General features: G+C 36.2%; 1 protein-coding gene across 6 annotated transcripts in view; it reads right to left on the reverse strand.

Moving 5' to 3' along the window:
• Positions 1–18,081, reverse strand: part of RPGRIP1L (RPGRIP1 like) — a 123,204-nt gene that overhangs the window by 77,665 nt on the left and 27,458 nt on the right. For all 6 annotated transcript variants that reach the window (XR_007514646.1, XM_049864187.1, XM_049864188.1 and 3 more), the window contains exons 7-9: positions 11,459–11,564; positions 9,307–9,453; positions 7,911–7,984 (exon numbers count right to left, since the gene is read on the reverse strand). Coding sequence is in view for 5 of the 6 variants with exons in the window: in XM_049864187.1 (XP_049720144.1) it covers positions 7,911–7,984; positions 9,307–9,453; positions 11,459–11,564 (327 nt within the window). In the remaining variant the exon portion in view is untranslated. The remainder of the gene's footprint in view (positions 1–7,910; positions 7,985–9,306; positions 9,454–11,458; positions 11,565–18,081) is intronic.

Here is an 18,081-nt window from a genome sequence, read left to right on the forward strand (position 1 = left end):
CTAAGGGAGATTCAAAAATGCAGACCCCAAGGCCCAGGATTTCATAGTTTTATAAAGCCCCCAGGTGATAGCCAGGTTTTGGAAAAACTTAACCTTGATCTATATTTTGGCAGAAAACCACTGTCTTAGTTATCTACTGCTGCTGTAACAGAAATACCACAAAAGGATAGCTTTAACAAACAGAAATTTATTTTCTCACAGTTTAGGAGGCTAGCAGTCCAAATGCAGGGTGTCAGCTCTAAGGCAAGGCTTTTTTCTTCTCTCTGTCAGCTATGAAGGAAGGTACTTGTCTCTTCTGAGCTTCTGCTCCTGGGCAATTTTCATGTGTTTGGCATCACTCTTCCCCTGTCTCTCTTTGCTAGCTTGTGTTTCATCTCTTTTATATCTCAAAAGAGACTGACTCAAGATATACTCTACAATAATTCTGCCTCATTAAGGCAACAAAGACAACGTGTTCCCAAATGGGATTATAACCACAGAGGTTAGAATTTACAACACATATTTTTCGGCGACACAATTCTATCCATAGCAATCATTAGCTGTGATGCTTGATATAACTGAATAATTAGCAGCAGCTTTGACCCTTCTGCTTATCTGAAACCCAGTAAAGGAAACAAAAATTTATAAAGTATGCTTTTATAATGATGAAATAAATGTGAGAGAAATGTATTACTGAAAATTCTACTTACTGTTGCTCCCAGCTAGTCTCAAGATTTTTATTCCAAAAAGAGATATTATTTAGAAAATTCACACTTTTCTGGTGGGCAGAGCTTTCAAGATAGCAAAACTGTATATTCCTTTTACATTTTGAATATTTTTATTGAATTTAAAATAATGTGATCTTGAAAATAAGTGGGATTCTAGAAGCTTCGCTAAATAAAACAGCTCTTTCTTCTATCAACGTTCTCATTTCACATATGCAACCTTAAAAAGGACATGGATCTGATATAACAATATTTTAAGTTAATTTTATCAAAGGTACAATTACCTAGGCTTAAATGAAATACAAATAAAATATATACTCTAAATACTAAAGAAAGAAGATTCCTTTCATTCTTAATAAAGAACAAATATAATTTCTGTGTCTGGCCAAATTATACACACCAAACATAGAGGTGTACATGGATACGTACGAGTGCATGTGTGTGTGTATGTGTGTGTGTGTGTGTTTGTATTATTGAAAACATGTACCACTCGGAAAAAAATTAGCATGATGAAATAGGCACAACTATTTTTTTTATATATACGTTATATCAGATGCCAAAAATTAGAAACAGTAGTGTTCCAATAGCATTAGTACCAGCAAAAAGATCACCAACAGCTAATCTGGCAGAAACATCAGAAGCTGTATGTGTTTAAATTAAGAACAATTTAGCAGCCTGGTTTTTCCAAACCCACAAAATACTAGTGTAAATCAGCATAAGTCAATCTGAATTTAGCCCACTGCTATCTTCCCTCTAAATTTAGGATTACATTCCACTACAGTTTCATGAGGAATTCTTTTTGAATTTACTGTATTCCTCTATGCTCGGAGCCATCTGTGTAACTATAAATGGTGAACCACATCTGGCTCCATTTTCTCTGCAAGGGCTGTGTACATGATTAGATCTGCATATGAGAACAGTCTTTGAGAACCTTTTATTCATGAAAATGTTTTTATATATTGCCTACAGTGACAACTGAGGGGGGGATCACAGTTGGTCTTTGTGCACATTTCATTGTTCCATTATGTCGCAGGAGTGATAAAACGTCAGTCTGCAGTAAAATGCCCATTGACGCCTGTGGTCACTGGCATGCCCACTTGCAGCTAGGGGTCAGCATACCGTAAAAAACATCCCTGATGAACAACATGGTAAGACGGGGGGAAAAAAAAGCCTGAAGAATTCATCATCCTAAGACTTTTTTCTTACAGAAGAAATTCCATTTATTTCAATGTTCAAGGGTATCCTAATCTGAACAAGTGCCGTTGTTAGGTGCCATTCAGGCAATTCCGACTCCTAGAGACCCTATAGGGAAGAGCAGGACTTCCCCATAGGGTTTCCTAGGCTGTAATCTTTACAGGGGCAGATTGTCAGGTCTCTTCTCCCGTGGAGCCACCAGGTGGGTTCGAACCACCAACCTTTCAGTTAGCAGCTAAGCACTTAACCAATGCGTCACAGGGCCTTGGGAAGAATAACCTCTAAATCATCCACAAAGAAATTCATAGGTTTTTTAGTTAGGACCTAAGGAGCCCGGGTGGCACAGCGGTTACAGCGATCAACTGCTAACCAAAAGGTTGGCAGTTCGAAACCACCAGCGACTCCGCAGGAGAAAGATGTGGCAGTTTGCTTCTGTAGAGATTTACAGCCTTGGAAACCCTATGTGGTCGCTAATAGTCGGAATTGACTCAATGGCAGTGGGTTTAATTGGTTTGGTTAATTAGGGCCTAAAACAAAACAAAACAAAACAAAACCCAGTGCCGTCGAGTCGATTCCTTTGGACTAATCTTCCCCTTGTGTCTTTGATTTCCTTCATTGACTCAGCCAATTTTTAAAAGGATTAATATCTTAAAAAATGAGACCAACACTCTTGGGAGACATGTAGTTCGTTGGCAGAATATAGTTTATAAAGAAAATGTTCTATATCCTACTTTGATGAGTAGCATCTAGGGTCTTGAAAGCTTGTGAGCAGCCATCTAAGACACTCTACTTGTCCCATCCCGTCTGGAGCAAAGACACAAGGGAAAGATTAGTCCAAAGGACTAATACGCCACAACTACCACAGCTTCTACCAGACTGAGTCCAGTACAACTAGATGGTACCCGGCTACCACCACTGACTGCTCTGACAGGGATCACAATAGAGGGTCACAGATACAGCTGGAGATAAACGTAGAACAAAATTCTAACTCACAAAAAAAGACCAGATTTACCGGTCTGACAGAGACTGGAGAAACCCCAAGGGCATGGCCCTTGGACACCCTTTTAGCTCGGTAATGAAGTCACTCCTCAGGTTCACCCTCCATTCAAAGATCAGACAGGCTCATAAAATAAAACAAGACTAAATGGGCAAACCAAGCCAGGGGCAAGGACAAGAAGGTAGGAGGGGACAGGAAAGCTGGTCATGGGGAACCCAAGGCTGAGAAGGGGAGAGTGTTGACATGTCATGGGGTTGGCAACCAATGCCACAAAACAATATGCAAATTAATTGTTTAATGAGAAACTAGTTTGCCCTGTAAACCATCTAAAGAATGTACGCGCACGCGCGCACACACACACACACACACAAACCACAAAAAAAACAACAAACAAAATGAGATGAATGCTTATTTCTTATAGGCATTAGATCAGTGTTTCTCAAGAAAAGTTAACAGTTTAACACCACCTTCAGAAGATTTTTCTGAACCCAAACTCAAACTGACTTAATCAGAACTGAATGGTAGGATAATGAAACCTGTACTTTGATAAAAATTTCAGGTTACTCTTATACATTATAGCTGAAGGATCACTGTATTCGACAATTACATGACCCTAAAACTATACTAACTTAAAAAAGGGGACAGAGGTATACTATACTGTATTATAAAGTTTCTCTCTGAGCAAATAGAAAGATTTAGTTGCAAAAATCTATTCTGAACTTTTAAATTAAACATTTCTTAAATAGCTACACTTATTTCGTGGCCTTGTATTAAAATGCTTTAGCATATTAAAAACAGCTCAAGCCCAAAATAGTCATGTATCGCTTAACGTCCATGATACATACTGTGAAACAGGACATTATGTGATTTGGACATTGCGTGAACACCATATTACACAGAAGCAGTCCCTAGATTATGAACGAGCTCCATTCCTAAGTCTGTCTTTAAGTGTAATTTTATGTAAGTCGTAACAGTTAGGTATGGCTTGTATCTAACATTAGTCAAATGTGTGTCTTAGTATATACTGTACCTTTTTATGCATAAAGAAGATTAAAGAAATACTTCCAGATACACTAAAACATCTTTAACATAATAATATGGTAGTAATAATAATAATAATGTTTTGATACGCACCGTAAAGTAGCACCTGTTTGTTATTACGAACCATTGTATGTACCTCAAAATTTTAATACGTTAGGCTTTATGGGGACTGGTTCATAACTATGAGTTGTATGCGAGGCAGGTGCTCGTAACCCGGGGACTGCCTGTACTTAGCAAAGCTATATGGGATACTGTAGTGTACCTGTATTGACTAAATAGCCTAGATACTGTACACATAAACAAACAAAAAAACCAAACCCACTGCTGTTCAGTTGATTCTGACTCATAGTGACCCTGCAGGACAGAGTAGAACTGCCCCATAGGGTTTCGAAGGCTGTAATCTTTACGGAAGCAGACTGCCATATCTTTCTGCCTTGGAGTGGCTGGTGGGTTTGAACCACCAATCTTCTGGTTAGCAGACAAGTGCTTTAACCACTGTGACACCAGGGCTCCTATCCTACACATATAGTACTGTACTTCAACTAATGTATCTGGCAAGGGAATATATAGGTTAAGTAGGTTAATACTGTAACTCTATTATAACCCTGTAGGAACACGGGCATATATGTGGTTGAATGTTGCCCGAGAGGACATTATGTCAGCAACGACTGTACTAACAGGAGGGTTTTATCTTACCAGATGATTCTCTAATATGCCATATTTCAAGTAATAAACACATTCAAAATTTCATTTGAAAAAGAAGATGAGAATGCAATCTGCAAATCATATTTTTTCTCCTGAAAACTAGCCAATTTATAATAACAAACAAATGCTCTCCTTTTTACAACATCCTGTCATTCTGACTAACCAAACAGGAAGTATACACAGTGTCTGATGAACATTAATTGTTGGCAATGATGAATAACAGTGCCATGAGACAGAAGAGCCGTAAAGTCTCTTAAGGAATGATGTTGATTTTTGTCAAGTTTCTTCGATGGTTGTGAAAATATGCTACAAATGTGTGTGTGTGTGTATATATATACATACATATATTTTAAAAATTGTATTACGGATTTTTATACTTGCAACGATGTGTTCAAGCACAGCAATGATTGTGAGGATGGTGCAGGCCTGGTCACTGTTTTGTTCTGTTACATACAGGGTCGCTATGAGTTGGAACCAACTCGATGGCACCTAACAACAACAATTTGTTATCATGTGTACTTGCTAGGTCTTGAATTTCAGTGACATTAAATGTTTTGACACTCATTGCACATATTTACTTCCATACACCTCACACAAAGTTAAATGTAAGCAGCATAACGAAGCCTGCTTTTAATGTGACAGAAAAAAAAATGTAGCTTAAGCATAAAACAAATAAAAAACCTTCATAGTCAGATTTATACTCTTAGGTCATTTTCCAATACGGAAAGATAAAGTTTTTATGATGATAAGGTAAACACGAATAAAATATGTCTCTCTCAAAATTCCATTTAGGCATTATTCCCAGCTAGGTTTGATGCTTTTTATTCCAAGAAGATACGTTCAGTAAATTCTCAAAATGGGAGGGAGTAGAAAATTAAGAAGTAATGGTCAAATGGCACATATTTTCTTGCATTTAGAGTGTTAAATTATCTGAAATTACAAGCTGTTGAGGATAAATATAAAACAAAAAAATTCCTGACTATCCCATTATTCCATGAATGTTCCCCTTTGACACAATTTTCTAAGACACTTAAATGAGAGTAGTAGAGCATAAACAACAACAACAACAAAAAACCGAACCTGTTGCCGTCAAGTCAATTCCGACTCATAGCGACCCTATAGGATTGAGTGGGACTGCCCTATAGGGTTTCCAAAGAGCAGTTGGTGGATTCAAACTGCCAACCTTTATGATCAGCAGCTGAACTCTTAACTAATGGGCTACCAGTGCTCCAAGTAAAGCATAGGGGGAAAAAAAATTCAAGTTCTGGAATCAGGAGAATTGGGTTCTAGTTCTGTACTAAAGTCTCAGCAATGCTATGTGACTTCTTAATTTTTCTGCGTCTCAGTTCCCTCATCTATCAAATATGAGGATAAAATAGGGTGCTGTGTGATCAGTATACTAACATTTACTTTTTCCAATCCATAATTATTAAATATTTAAGTATATGCCAATATAAATTGACACATTATTCCACAGAGGCTGAAATCTAAAACAGGAGACGCTAGTAATGAGTAAGAAATACTTTAGATAAAATTAATCAGGGCTGATGAGAGAGGGGGAACCAATATAAGACACTGGAGGTTGAATGATCTGTAACAGGGTCCAAGACCAATTCCACATAAATATTTTAGTTTGTCCACTTTTGCTAGAGGATTCACAGTATTATTTTAGCTGGCACTGGAACTTGCACTTGGTAGCCCTTAATATAATGAGCCACTGCGCAAAGATGGTTAATACCAGCAGGTAAACAACACAGATGATATAGCACATGGGGATAATGTTTATCATTAACTTAGGCGACAAAATAAAAGCCTATCCCCACATTTTTTGGGTATGGCTTGTTTAAATTAGAATGTGAAAAAATACCATAATAAGATTAAAGATACATCTTTAGCTCAGATGGCTATTTTCTGATGTTCTAGCATCTGACCAATAGAAACAACTATTGAATGTTGAATACAACATATATTTTAATATATTTAAAATCTGTTTTCATATAAACATGTACTAATCATATGCTGCAAAGACTTAACAATACATATAGATATCTGCATCAAAGTTAGCTTTGGAAGAGAATTTCATTTCAAACATTACCAGGAGAGACCAATTTCTAAAATACCATAATTATTAAGCAAATTAAGAAACAAACAAAAAACGGAAGCAGCTCTTTATAAAATTTATCTTGATATAAACATGCTTGTGTTTCTCTTTATAATGACCAGAGAAAACTGTGAACGAACACCTTTGCTTTCACCCAACAAAATTACTCTCTGCTGACAGGCAGGGTGGCTCAGTGGAAGGAAGACCGGCTTGGAGAGACTGAAAGAGGCCCTGTTATATCATAGTTTTAAGACTTCAGGCAGGTTACTTAATCCCATTTTATCTTCCTTGTCTGTAAAATGGGCATTTATACTATCTACATTTCAAGGTTGTTGTGAGGAATTTATAACACTGGACACAGAGTATCTAGCACAGTGTCTGCTAGCCTATGGTTTATGTACAATAAACGAAAGCAGTTGTTATAGGCAACAAAGTGACATGGCTTTCTTAGTAGTGACAGAATACTGCTCAGGTTAAAGGACTTATTATGAAAGCCTAAAAAGAGCGTATTTCTGTGTTGGCATCTCCTGTCTGGAGGGGAGATAGGAGGGTAGAGAGGGTTAGAAACTGGCAAAATTGTCACAAAAGGAGAGACTGGAAGGGCTGACTCATTAGGGGGAGATTAAGTGGGAGTATGGAAAAAAAAAAAGAGTAAGGTGTATATAAGCTTATATGTGACAGACTGACTTGATTTGTAAACGTTCACTTAAAGCTCAATAAAAATTATTAAAAAAAAAAGAGCATATTTTTCTGTTATAGTATATGTGTGTATATATACATACACATACACATACATATACATATACATATACATATACATATACATATACATATACATATACATATACATATACATATACATATACATATACATATACATATACATATACATATACATATGTTGTTGTTGTTAGGCTCTGTTGAGTCAGTTCCAACTCATAATGACCCTATGTACCACAGAGCGAAACGCTGCCTGGTCCTATGCTATGCTCGCGATTGTTGTTATGCTTGAGCCCATTGTTCAGCCACTGTGTCAGTCCATCTCGTTGAAGGTTGTCTTCTTTTTCACTGACCCTTTACTTTACCAAGTATATATATATATATATATACACATACATAAACAGAGCTCAAACGAGACAACGAGGGAACACATGGAACCGTGATTTACCTGTTATAGAGTTTATCATAATTTTCCTTTAAAAGTTCTCGTTCCTTTTCTAAGTCATTAATTCTATCCTGCAGCTAAAATGAAGAGAAAATTACATGTTAGGTGATTATTACATAAAACCACATAGGGGTAAAAAAAAAATAGAAGAGAGGAGGCTAGCAGGTTTTAATCCTGATTTCTAAATTGTAGCTGCTAAGTAGGTCGTTACATTGTCTGCATTTAATTCAGCATTGATTTTTCCAAGTTGTTAAATAAACATGAAATTAATATTCCTGGTTTTAATTCAGTAGAAGCGTATGTCCTGCATTATGGCAACATGTGTCAGAACACAGTAAAGAATGTATAAAAGGTTGCTGTTAAGTCCGTGGCAACATAATACTTTTCACTCCTCCTATCCCTATGAATTCCCTCATTATATTCATTTTATATTAATTTCTAATTGGTCCATAAAGAAAGAAAAGGACTATTTGGGGCTTCATGGTGTAAACAGATTGTGTCAATCGCTATTTACTCTGAAGACAATTTCTCAGGTTAACTTAGAATTTACAAACAGCCGATAGCACACCTTAGGAATAAATGAAAAAAATTAATAAAATTATACACCTTATTTTATCCCACTGAATAATATTTTTAGAAATAAACTTAGGAAAATAATTGCATCTTATGACTAAAATGTAGATGTCCATACTCTAGAATTTAAGTTTTATTCACAAGTCTATTTTGTAGCTACAATCTTTTCCCGTGAATCAGAATATTCTTAAAATTCATCTCCATTCCCAAAATTCTCTTCTGATGATAGTAAGAGACACAATAGTAAGAGAAAAGATTCTCCCAAGGTCAGAACAGAATGGCAGCATCTTATTTGACTCCCATTTTCCTTAAACGGAGATACTTTGTAGAGACTACAGAAGAAGATGGTGCGAGCAGGGGACATGGGCAGCAACAGTAAGAAGATGAGTTTCAAACAACTTCTGAAGAAAAAAAAACAAGCTAATTGCACAAAACTGCTGATGTTGCAGCACTTGCATCCTCCTCCTCAGTCACAGATACACTGCCATAATTTTGTTTTGGTATCTGCAACGATGAATAAGCTGTTCTAGTTGAGAAAATTAAGTTCCATATGTAACCTGCATCAGTTTCATAAGGTTTTCTTTTTACTCAAAAGCCCTTAATCTCTCAGGTAAAGAGTGGATCTCAAGACATTAGCAAGTATTTTTAAGTGCTGATTTGCCACTCACATACCATATTAACAACCAAATTGTATTGTGCTCAACAAGTCATATACAAAGCTTATAATTCTAAAATATACATATTTAAAATGTCTCTATTTTCTTTTTTCAAATCAGCCACAGAGAAGTTTTAATGCAACAGATGGCTAAACTCTTTGGGAGCTTACCTCTTCTATTCTTTTTTCAGAAAACGTCATGGAATGTAATTGTTTCTCAAGATTGCAGCATTTTAAACGCTGCTCTTTAAGCTGTGTACTTAGCTCATCCCCATTTGCCATCAAGGCATCATGGCTGATCCTGAGAGCTCTTTGCTTCTATAAAACAAAAAGAAAATGGTTTAAGAATTATTTCTGGATTATACTTTGAATAAATGATTACAGTTCTAAGAATATATTTACTGTTGAAGTACACACGATACAATTTATTCTTTACATCACTAACAATGCATATGGGCTACCTGTCCATAAGAGACGCTCTTGATCTATGTGTAACACGAGGAAGAAACTACAGAGTTATCTTAGCAGAGCCCACATAATGCAAAAAGTTTTTGGCTTTTATTTTCTTTCTTCCTAGTTCTGACTTGTTGATAGTGACCAGTAAGTAAATTAACTTCAGCAATTAATTTTTTTTCTGTTTGCTGTGGCTTCAGTGGTTAGACATGCTGTCTAAAAATGCTGCAGCATGGGTCAAAAATAAATGCTGACCACAGATATTCAAACCGAAAGGATCTGCCACCACACCATATAAACAGCCTTGGATGGTTAGCTTTTAATTTTAATATAACTAAATTTCTCAATTCAGTAAAATAGTTAAACTCTTAACTTTTAAAATGGCCTGTTTATGACCATGCTCTGAATTCAGTTTTATATACTTAAATACTACATGCTTCTTTCATAAATTTTTTGAAGTTGATTGCATTAAATTTTCTTCATAATGGCTATATGACTATAATATGTTATGCCTCACCGGCAAAATAACTAAAGTTCTCCTGAGGCTCTTGTTTACTCATTTAAAAGAAAAATGGTTGTTGAGCTACTTTAGGACAATTTTCTTTAATTTTGGTATTGCTATGACTACTACCTTTAGCCACCTTTCCCTGGGCTTCTGACTTCATTCAGGCTGTTGGCCTGAAGTTCTCAAATCTATACCCAATGTTAATCCCCAAAAGAGAGACACTTGTTAATAACAGTATTTAAACAAATACCTAGAATCACTGGTAAATGGAAATTAAAATGGTTAAAGTGTTAAGAGAATGTAAAATCAATTTTCGCGGGCTTTCTTAATTCCTCATTTTAGACATGGCTTTCAAATACAGGTATTTTTCAATTCCCCTCTTCTATCTATCTGCAGTGAGTGCTTTCATTCCTCTCTCACCTACAAACTCTGACATTTATACGGAAGGTAGTTATTACTTGGCATTTAAGGAGGTTCCTGCGGCATGAAAAATTCTACCCAGTGTCTGCTTTAAAAGTATTTAACTATCTAATTCAATAGAGAGCTTAGTCTTCAGATGACCCTATGCTTTGCATCAATTTACTGCTCGCCTTGTCTCAGTACTTCAAAGAAGTACTGCTTTATATGCATTCTGCTCATCTGGAATGTTTCGGAGTTCATTAATTCCAGAACTCATGTTAATTATGCAGTGCCAATAAATAGGAGTCCTCTGATGGCACATTCCTGTGGGGCCACAGTCCTCGTGAAAACCACCACGGGGAAGAAGAGTTTCAAGTACTGTCAACATGAATTGTTAATGTTTAATGTTTAAAGTTAATACATCAATAGCTGACATTATAGATAAGCAATTATTTTCTAATAATGGTAGTGATGAAACAAACAAAACCACAAAAAACAAGACAAAACCCCACAACAAACCCCCCAAAAGGAAAGAGTAAACAGAACCTATTTTTGACCTATTCAAAACTTTGGCCTACTTTAGATGCTTCACAAACGTTTAAAATTGAAGATACATGCAAATACAGCCGCGAAACCTTCAACACTATGTACAGATGATGAATTCAGATAAAAGGAGTTAAAAATAAATTTTCTTAGCATGAGATGATTTATGATAAATGTGCTCATTTTTTAAGATGACACAGATAGTCACAAAAGTCCAAGCAAACGGTTACTTCTTTAGTTATTAAACTATAAATAACCAACAATAAATGAAGGCAAATTATATAAACTCAAGGATAAAAAGAGCAATCATAAAATTATGCTTTCGTGTTATGACAATTCTACTTTTTAAAAACAACCAACAAATATTAGTTTTGGATTCTTTCCATCTACGCATCATCATAATAAAATAAATAATCCCAGTACCTCTTGAAGCTGAATAAATTTTCCTTCCATTACTGAGAGAGCATTGCTTTTCTCCACTAGTTGCTTATGAAGCTTAATCATTTCTACGTTGTCCCGAATGTTTGACCTTCAAAGTTGTGTTTAAGAGATAGTGGCAAAAAGGCAAGGAAAAAAAAAAAATCAATGGTGGAATCACAGTTTTTCACTTACTGCTATCTAGAAAATATTTAGACTTGCACATCAGTTGACAAGACTTTTAGCTTATTATATACTTACCAACCAAACAAAACCCATTGCTGTCCAGTCAATTCTGATTCATAGTGACCCTGTAGGTCAGAGTAGAACTGCCCCTTAGGGCTTTCCAAGGAACAGTTGGTAGATCTGAACTACCAACCTTTTGGTTAGCAGCCAGAAGCTCTTAGGACAGATTTATTATTTTAAACCAATCAAGAATCATTTCTGAACTTTCAAAAACTCATACTTTCAGTTCGAAGCGAGCCCCCAAACCTGATGACTGTGTCACCTCTCCAAGATTGATAATATGAATTTAAAATCATTTTACAGCGTCCTGAAAGATGGCATGAAAGTACATAGGTCTCTAGCACAGCAATGATTCCACACCAAACCTAAGACTTATTTTAAGGACAATCAGACCACTTTTCCCTAAATGAAAAATATGCAACACAGCCACTCATCCTCCCACTACTCTCTTGAAGCAGATGGTATCATAGGATTACCATTTATTGGAGTTTCCTCTTGGAGTTTAAACTTTTGAAAATATTTCCCCAAAAAAGTGACTTAGCATTTTATACTAATAATGCCCAAAGCCGGCATTTAAATATGCTGCAGATGTGCCTTTAGCTGTAAGAGATCATTTGACGTCCACGGGGCACAAAGAAACCCTATATGCTGCAATACTAGTTTGTATTTTTCCTACTGAGATTAAAGCAAACGTAGAATTTAACAGGAAGATCTTGTTAAAGGTTAATCAGAGATCTAAATGAATACCTTTTTTCAAAGCACATTTCTTTCCCTGACAAAGTTCCCTAATTAAACATGTTTTACATTAAAAATTAAAAAAAAAATTGTGAAGCTCGGTTTTAGACCTGATTTTTAAAGAAAAATCACGTAAAAAATTTAAATTCAGAAAATTACTTCACTATTTAAAGTAAGAGATTTCACTTCCAAAACTTATCTGGTGCACACATATTGGAAAGATTGTCACGATGCCCTACTGGAACCAGAAAATGGACTACAAAGCTCACACATCTGTATACCAGCTGAGGACTTGAAATACTTAATTTCCCTCTTTGATATTTGAAAGTTCATTGTGTTTTGGCATTGGCCAGTTAGCTGTCCTCACACAGAAGATAAACAAGTACAAGAACCTGGATCTTGCCCAGGATATTGTACTTGTTTATCTTCCGTGTGAGGACAACTAACACAGTCTTAACACAATGTTAAAATAATTATGTGTTTAAAACATGTTATCTAGTAGATCTGAGCATATCGTCAACAGTACATTCACTATCGTTACCTTAAGTACTACCTTTGCTTCCCTGAAAAAAAAAAAAAAACTGTAACATGAAGAAAGACGTATTTTAAATAAAGTATAAAAGAAATCTATTTTTTTTTTTCTCCCAGATTTAGCAGTCAAAATATAATTTACCTGTTTTCCCCAGAATACTCAGCTTGACCACTCAGTAAATGACATTTACTGGCATGGGAGGAAAGAATACGATTTAAATAATTTTAAATCTTTTCTTCTATTTTCAGTTGTCCCTGGAATTTTATATTCTTGCTTTTAAATATGTTAGTATTTTCAAGAAGATTCAGATATATTTGAAGTAATAACTATTATTTAGTGATAGTAACAAAGAATTAAGGCCCAATAGCCCACTCAGTCACATACGAAAAAACAACTAAACTCATTGCTATCAAATCGGTTTCAACTCATAGTGACCCTACAGGACAGGGCAGAACTGCCCCCCAGGGTTTCCAAGGAGTGGCTTGTGGACTGAAACTGCTGACCTTTTGGCTAGCAGCCTGGGCTCTTAACTACTACACCCTCAGTCACATATGGTCATAAAAAAGATAAAATCAAGTTTTATTCTTTGTTAAGACAGAAGGCCAGTAAGCTTAATTGGTAGATGCTTTCGTGAATATTTTCCAAAGCTCCTTGGAGTTTAAAATGATTAAAATATTGACAAGAAAAATAACAGCATTTTATACTAATAATTTCCCAAAAGTGGGTATATGTGCAACATAAGTAGTCTTTTGAAAATGATAACAATATGGTACTCATAAATAAAGTCAGTGCACTATACTGTATGCCTATTTTCGGATAATGCAAAACCTGCACGTCTTTATTATAATTTTTTTGTCCTAAAATTATTTTGATGTTATTGAGAATATACACAGCAAAACACATACAAGTTTCTGTATATTCAATTCAACGTTCTTCAGTGTACAATTTATCGATAGCAATTACAATTGACTGCGCAACCCCACCCCTAATAATGCGATTTTCCCATCACACTTCGCCTCCCTTTTTCCCCCTCCCTCCCATCCCTGGTAACCACTAATAAATGCTGGTCTCTGTACATTTGCCTTTTCTTGTCTTTTTATATAGGTGAGGTCATACAATATTTATCCTTTTGTGATTGGCTTATTTCACTAAGCATAATGTCTTCAAGCTCCATCCATATTGTAGCATGTATCAAGACTTAATCTCTCCCACTGGCTGAGTAAGTATTCCATTATATGTATGTACCACACTTTATTTATCCATTCATCTGTTGATAGGCATTTAGGTTGTTTCCATCTTTTGGCTCTTGTGAATGGTGCTGCAATGAACACGGGTGAACAAGTATCTTTTAAAGTCTCTTATTTCAAGTCTTTTGGGTATATACCTAGGAGTGGAATTGTTGAGTCATATGGTAGTTCTGGGAACCCTGGTGGCATGGTGGTTAAGAGCTACGGCTGCTAACCAAAAGGTAGACAGATTGAATCTAACAGGCACTCCTGAGAAACAGTATGGGGCAGTTCTACTCTGTCCTACAGGATCGTTATGCGTCAGAATTGACTCAAAGGCAACGGGTTGGTTTTTTTCTTTTTGGTATGGTAATTCTATTTTTTGAGGAACTGCCACTGTTTTCTACAATGGCTGTACCAATTTGCATTCCCACCAGCAATGGATAAAAGTTCTAATTTCCCCACATCCTCACTAACATTTACCTAAGCCATGCTAGTGGGAGTGAAATGGTATCTCATTACGGTTTCGATTTGCATCTCTCTGATGGCTAATGACGCTGAGCATCTTTTCATGTGTTTGGTGGCCATTTGAATGTCCTCTTTGGTGAAATGCCTACTCAAGTTGGGTTGTCTTTTTGCTGTTAAGTTGTCAAAGTTTTATATATCTTTTGGTTATTAGATTATTGGATATATGGTTTCTGAAGATATCCTTCCAGTTGGTAGCTTGTCTTTTCACTTTTTTGGTAAAGTCTTGATGAACAAGTTTTCAATTTTTATGAGGTCCCATTTATTTATTTTGTCTTTGGCTATTTGTGCTTTTGTTATTATATTAGCTAATCCACTGTTAAAAGCTAGGCCTGACAGCATTGCCCCTGGTTGTTGTTCTAAGAATATTATGATTTCGGTTTGCATATTTAAGTCCTTAATCCATTTCGAACTTACACCATTTATTGAAGAGATTCTTCTTTCCCCATCGAATGGACTTAGCACCTTTGTCAAAAATCAGTTGAAAGTGTACAATGCAAATCAACTCAAACCTGACAATTAATACAATATTTTTACACAGATAAAATGTCATAAAAGAAAAAGGGTGGGATTGAGAAAGAAAAGAGGGAAGGAAATGCCATAAATAGATGACAAGGAATGTGAGAAGGCTGTTGGAGGGAAGATGGTGCTAGAGTCATTGCTAAGTGGCCACTCCTCGATTTCTCTGCATGTGGAGCAAGGCCCCAGGTTGGTTTCCTTTTAAGAACAGATACAGGGCTAATTTTACGAGCAGTATTTTAATGACCTCTGCATAAGATTTTCTTGCCCTGCTCCACAGCAGTATGGCAAAAACATCTATCTTCAGGATGATGGCATTTTCACAGACAGAAGAATGCACGGTGCAACACTCAGATGAACTCTGAGACAGTCATGCACCAGTTCACGCATGCTACATCACACATGGTGAAATGACTTGCAAACAGATATCAAGCACGCTAATTAAGTGCTTTGGAAAAATAAATTTCTCAAATTTTCAACAAGGATTTTGAAAACAGTATGAACAATTAAGTTAGAAACTGCAATTTCTTTTCTATTTTATAAAGAAAACACATATATCACATATATGATTTAGAATTATGATCAAATTTTCTAAAACTATGAGAAGAGTTGGCTCATCTCTAGATTAAAAACAAACTGAAATAAATTAGATTTCATGTTGAAAAAAGTAATCCAGCTCAACAACCTGTGTGCCAAGTTTCTCTCATATAATTTGAAACAGTCAAGTAATAAACTCTGAAAAAGGAATTTCTAATAGAAGCCTTGAAAAACACTTGACTACAGCTTTGCTACTGGGTGCCATAATAAATCCAGAAACTTAAAACCTCAGATACACTGGAGAAGGAAAAACTTTCAGTGGGGCTATGTAATGTATAGTCTAATGTGAAAGCTTAAGAAGCGAAAATCTTTGCTCCAGTGAAAGTTTCATATACTTCATTCCCCAGGCCCAACACCCCTGCCGGCAAGTCACTCTTTGCTACAGTAAGGACCGTGAAATTTAAAAAGCCTCTTGGTTTTTGAGACTAACATGTTATAATATAGTATTTAACACCATTTAGAAGGCTTTAGCACACAGAAACTAGGCTATGTAATTCTGGGAAGTAGCTAGGTCAAATATTTGTGAGATAGAATGCAGACTTTTTTGTGTGTAAGAGTTTTAGGCTGACTAAATTTGGGGGATATGCTTGAAAACAATCTTACTGTTAAAAAAACTCATAAGTTTTTGTTTTTAAACAGCAGCAGTCATTCTGTGTATGCATTATTGAAAGAAATACAGGTCATTCACAGTCCTTACTAGAGGGACACAGATAATAATCACTAGAAAGGGCGCCACTTCTGAATAGGACTACAGAATGCTGCTAGTAAACTGAATGGGATAAGCTTTACTGAGGTAGCTAAGGAAAGCCTATCTGAAAGGTAACGGTTTTGCTCAAAATAGCTACCTGAGATCACAGGTGAAAAATAGTGCTTCCTGATTTAAGATTGCATAAAGAAAAAAAAATTGTGCATGTTTATTTGCTTCTGGATGATAACTTTCTTGTGGTGTTCGGTCAAAACATAAACCAGAGGTCAGTATCCTCTCACCCTGAATGACTGACTACTTGCTGAAAGGCCGGCCGTTTGAACCCAACTAGAGGCACCTTGGAAGACAGGCCTGGTAATCTGCTTCTGAAAGGTCACAGCCTTGAAAACCCTATGAAGTAGTTGCATTCTGGACACAAAGGGTTGCCATGAATTGGAACAGATTTGACGGCAACTAAACACCACCACCACGCACAAGGAATGGAGGGGGATAGCTATGACAAGCTGTATACATGCATATTATCACACTCAGATGAGAATGCAGGGAGCACTCTCAAGGACTGGTTAGGGACAGGAAGAGCTCAACCTGGCTCATCTTAAGGGTATCATTTTTAGATGAATTTACAATGGTAGTAACAGCAATCTGGGACTTGTATTCAATATTTCACAAAGCTCAAAGGGAACTGCTGATTTAACAGCAATTAAGTTGGAAAAGTGAACTAAAGGTTTTGTTTTGTTTTTATTTTTCTGACAGAATTATACCAATTCAGTGTAACAGCGTGAGTTATTTCATAATCATCAAGAGAATGATTGACATGATATAAATCTTTGATGAATACAAAATAAATAAATTGATCAATAAACACCACTTATTTGGTAGACACAGTCTTTCAAAAACAAATCTACAGGGAGAAAAGTGGCTGCTGTTTAAAAGGTAGGGAACTACTTATCCATTTCAATCTCCTCATTTTATAGTTGAGGTAGCTGAAGCTCAGAGGAGCAAAGAATTTGGCCAGAGTCCTTAAATGATGGAGCCAGGGCTCAAATTCAGTTCTGAAGAAGTGAATTCTTCCTACTATTCTGTTTCCTTCCTCTGAAATGTTCCTAAATTTTAACTTTCCCTACACACTTATGTATAAAATTGTGGCAACTTCAGTGGTTTATAGAAAAAGAGCTTGCTTGTGCGTTCCCATTGCTGTGGAGTTGATTTCAACTCATAGTGACTCATTAGGACACAGTGGAGCTGCCCCATACTGTTTTCAAGGCTGTAATCTTTACCGAAGCATACTGCCACATCTTTCTCCCTCGGAGTGGCTGGTGGGTTTGAACTGCTGACCTTAAGCAGCCGAGCACTTAACCACTGCACCACCAGAGCTCCTGCTTGTGCATAAGCATGCAGAACCAGGCTTGTTGTGCAAGCACAAATATGCAAAGGGACGAAAGGTATGTGAGTGTTCATTTTACTATTACAATTTTTCTGTAGCTTTGCAATTCTCAAACTAGAAAGTTAGGGAAGAACTTAGGGTGCTAGAAAGTAATTCTGT

This window comes from Elephas maximus, chromosome 21, assembly GCF_024166365.1.
Source record: "Elephas maximus indicus isolate mEleMax1 chromosome 21, mEleMax1 primary haplotype, whole genome shotgun sequence".
Classification (NCBI taxonomy): Eukaryota; Metazoa; Chordata; class Mammalia; order Proboscidea; family Elephantidae; genus Elephas; species Elephas maximus.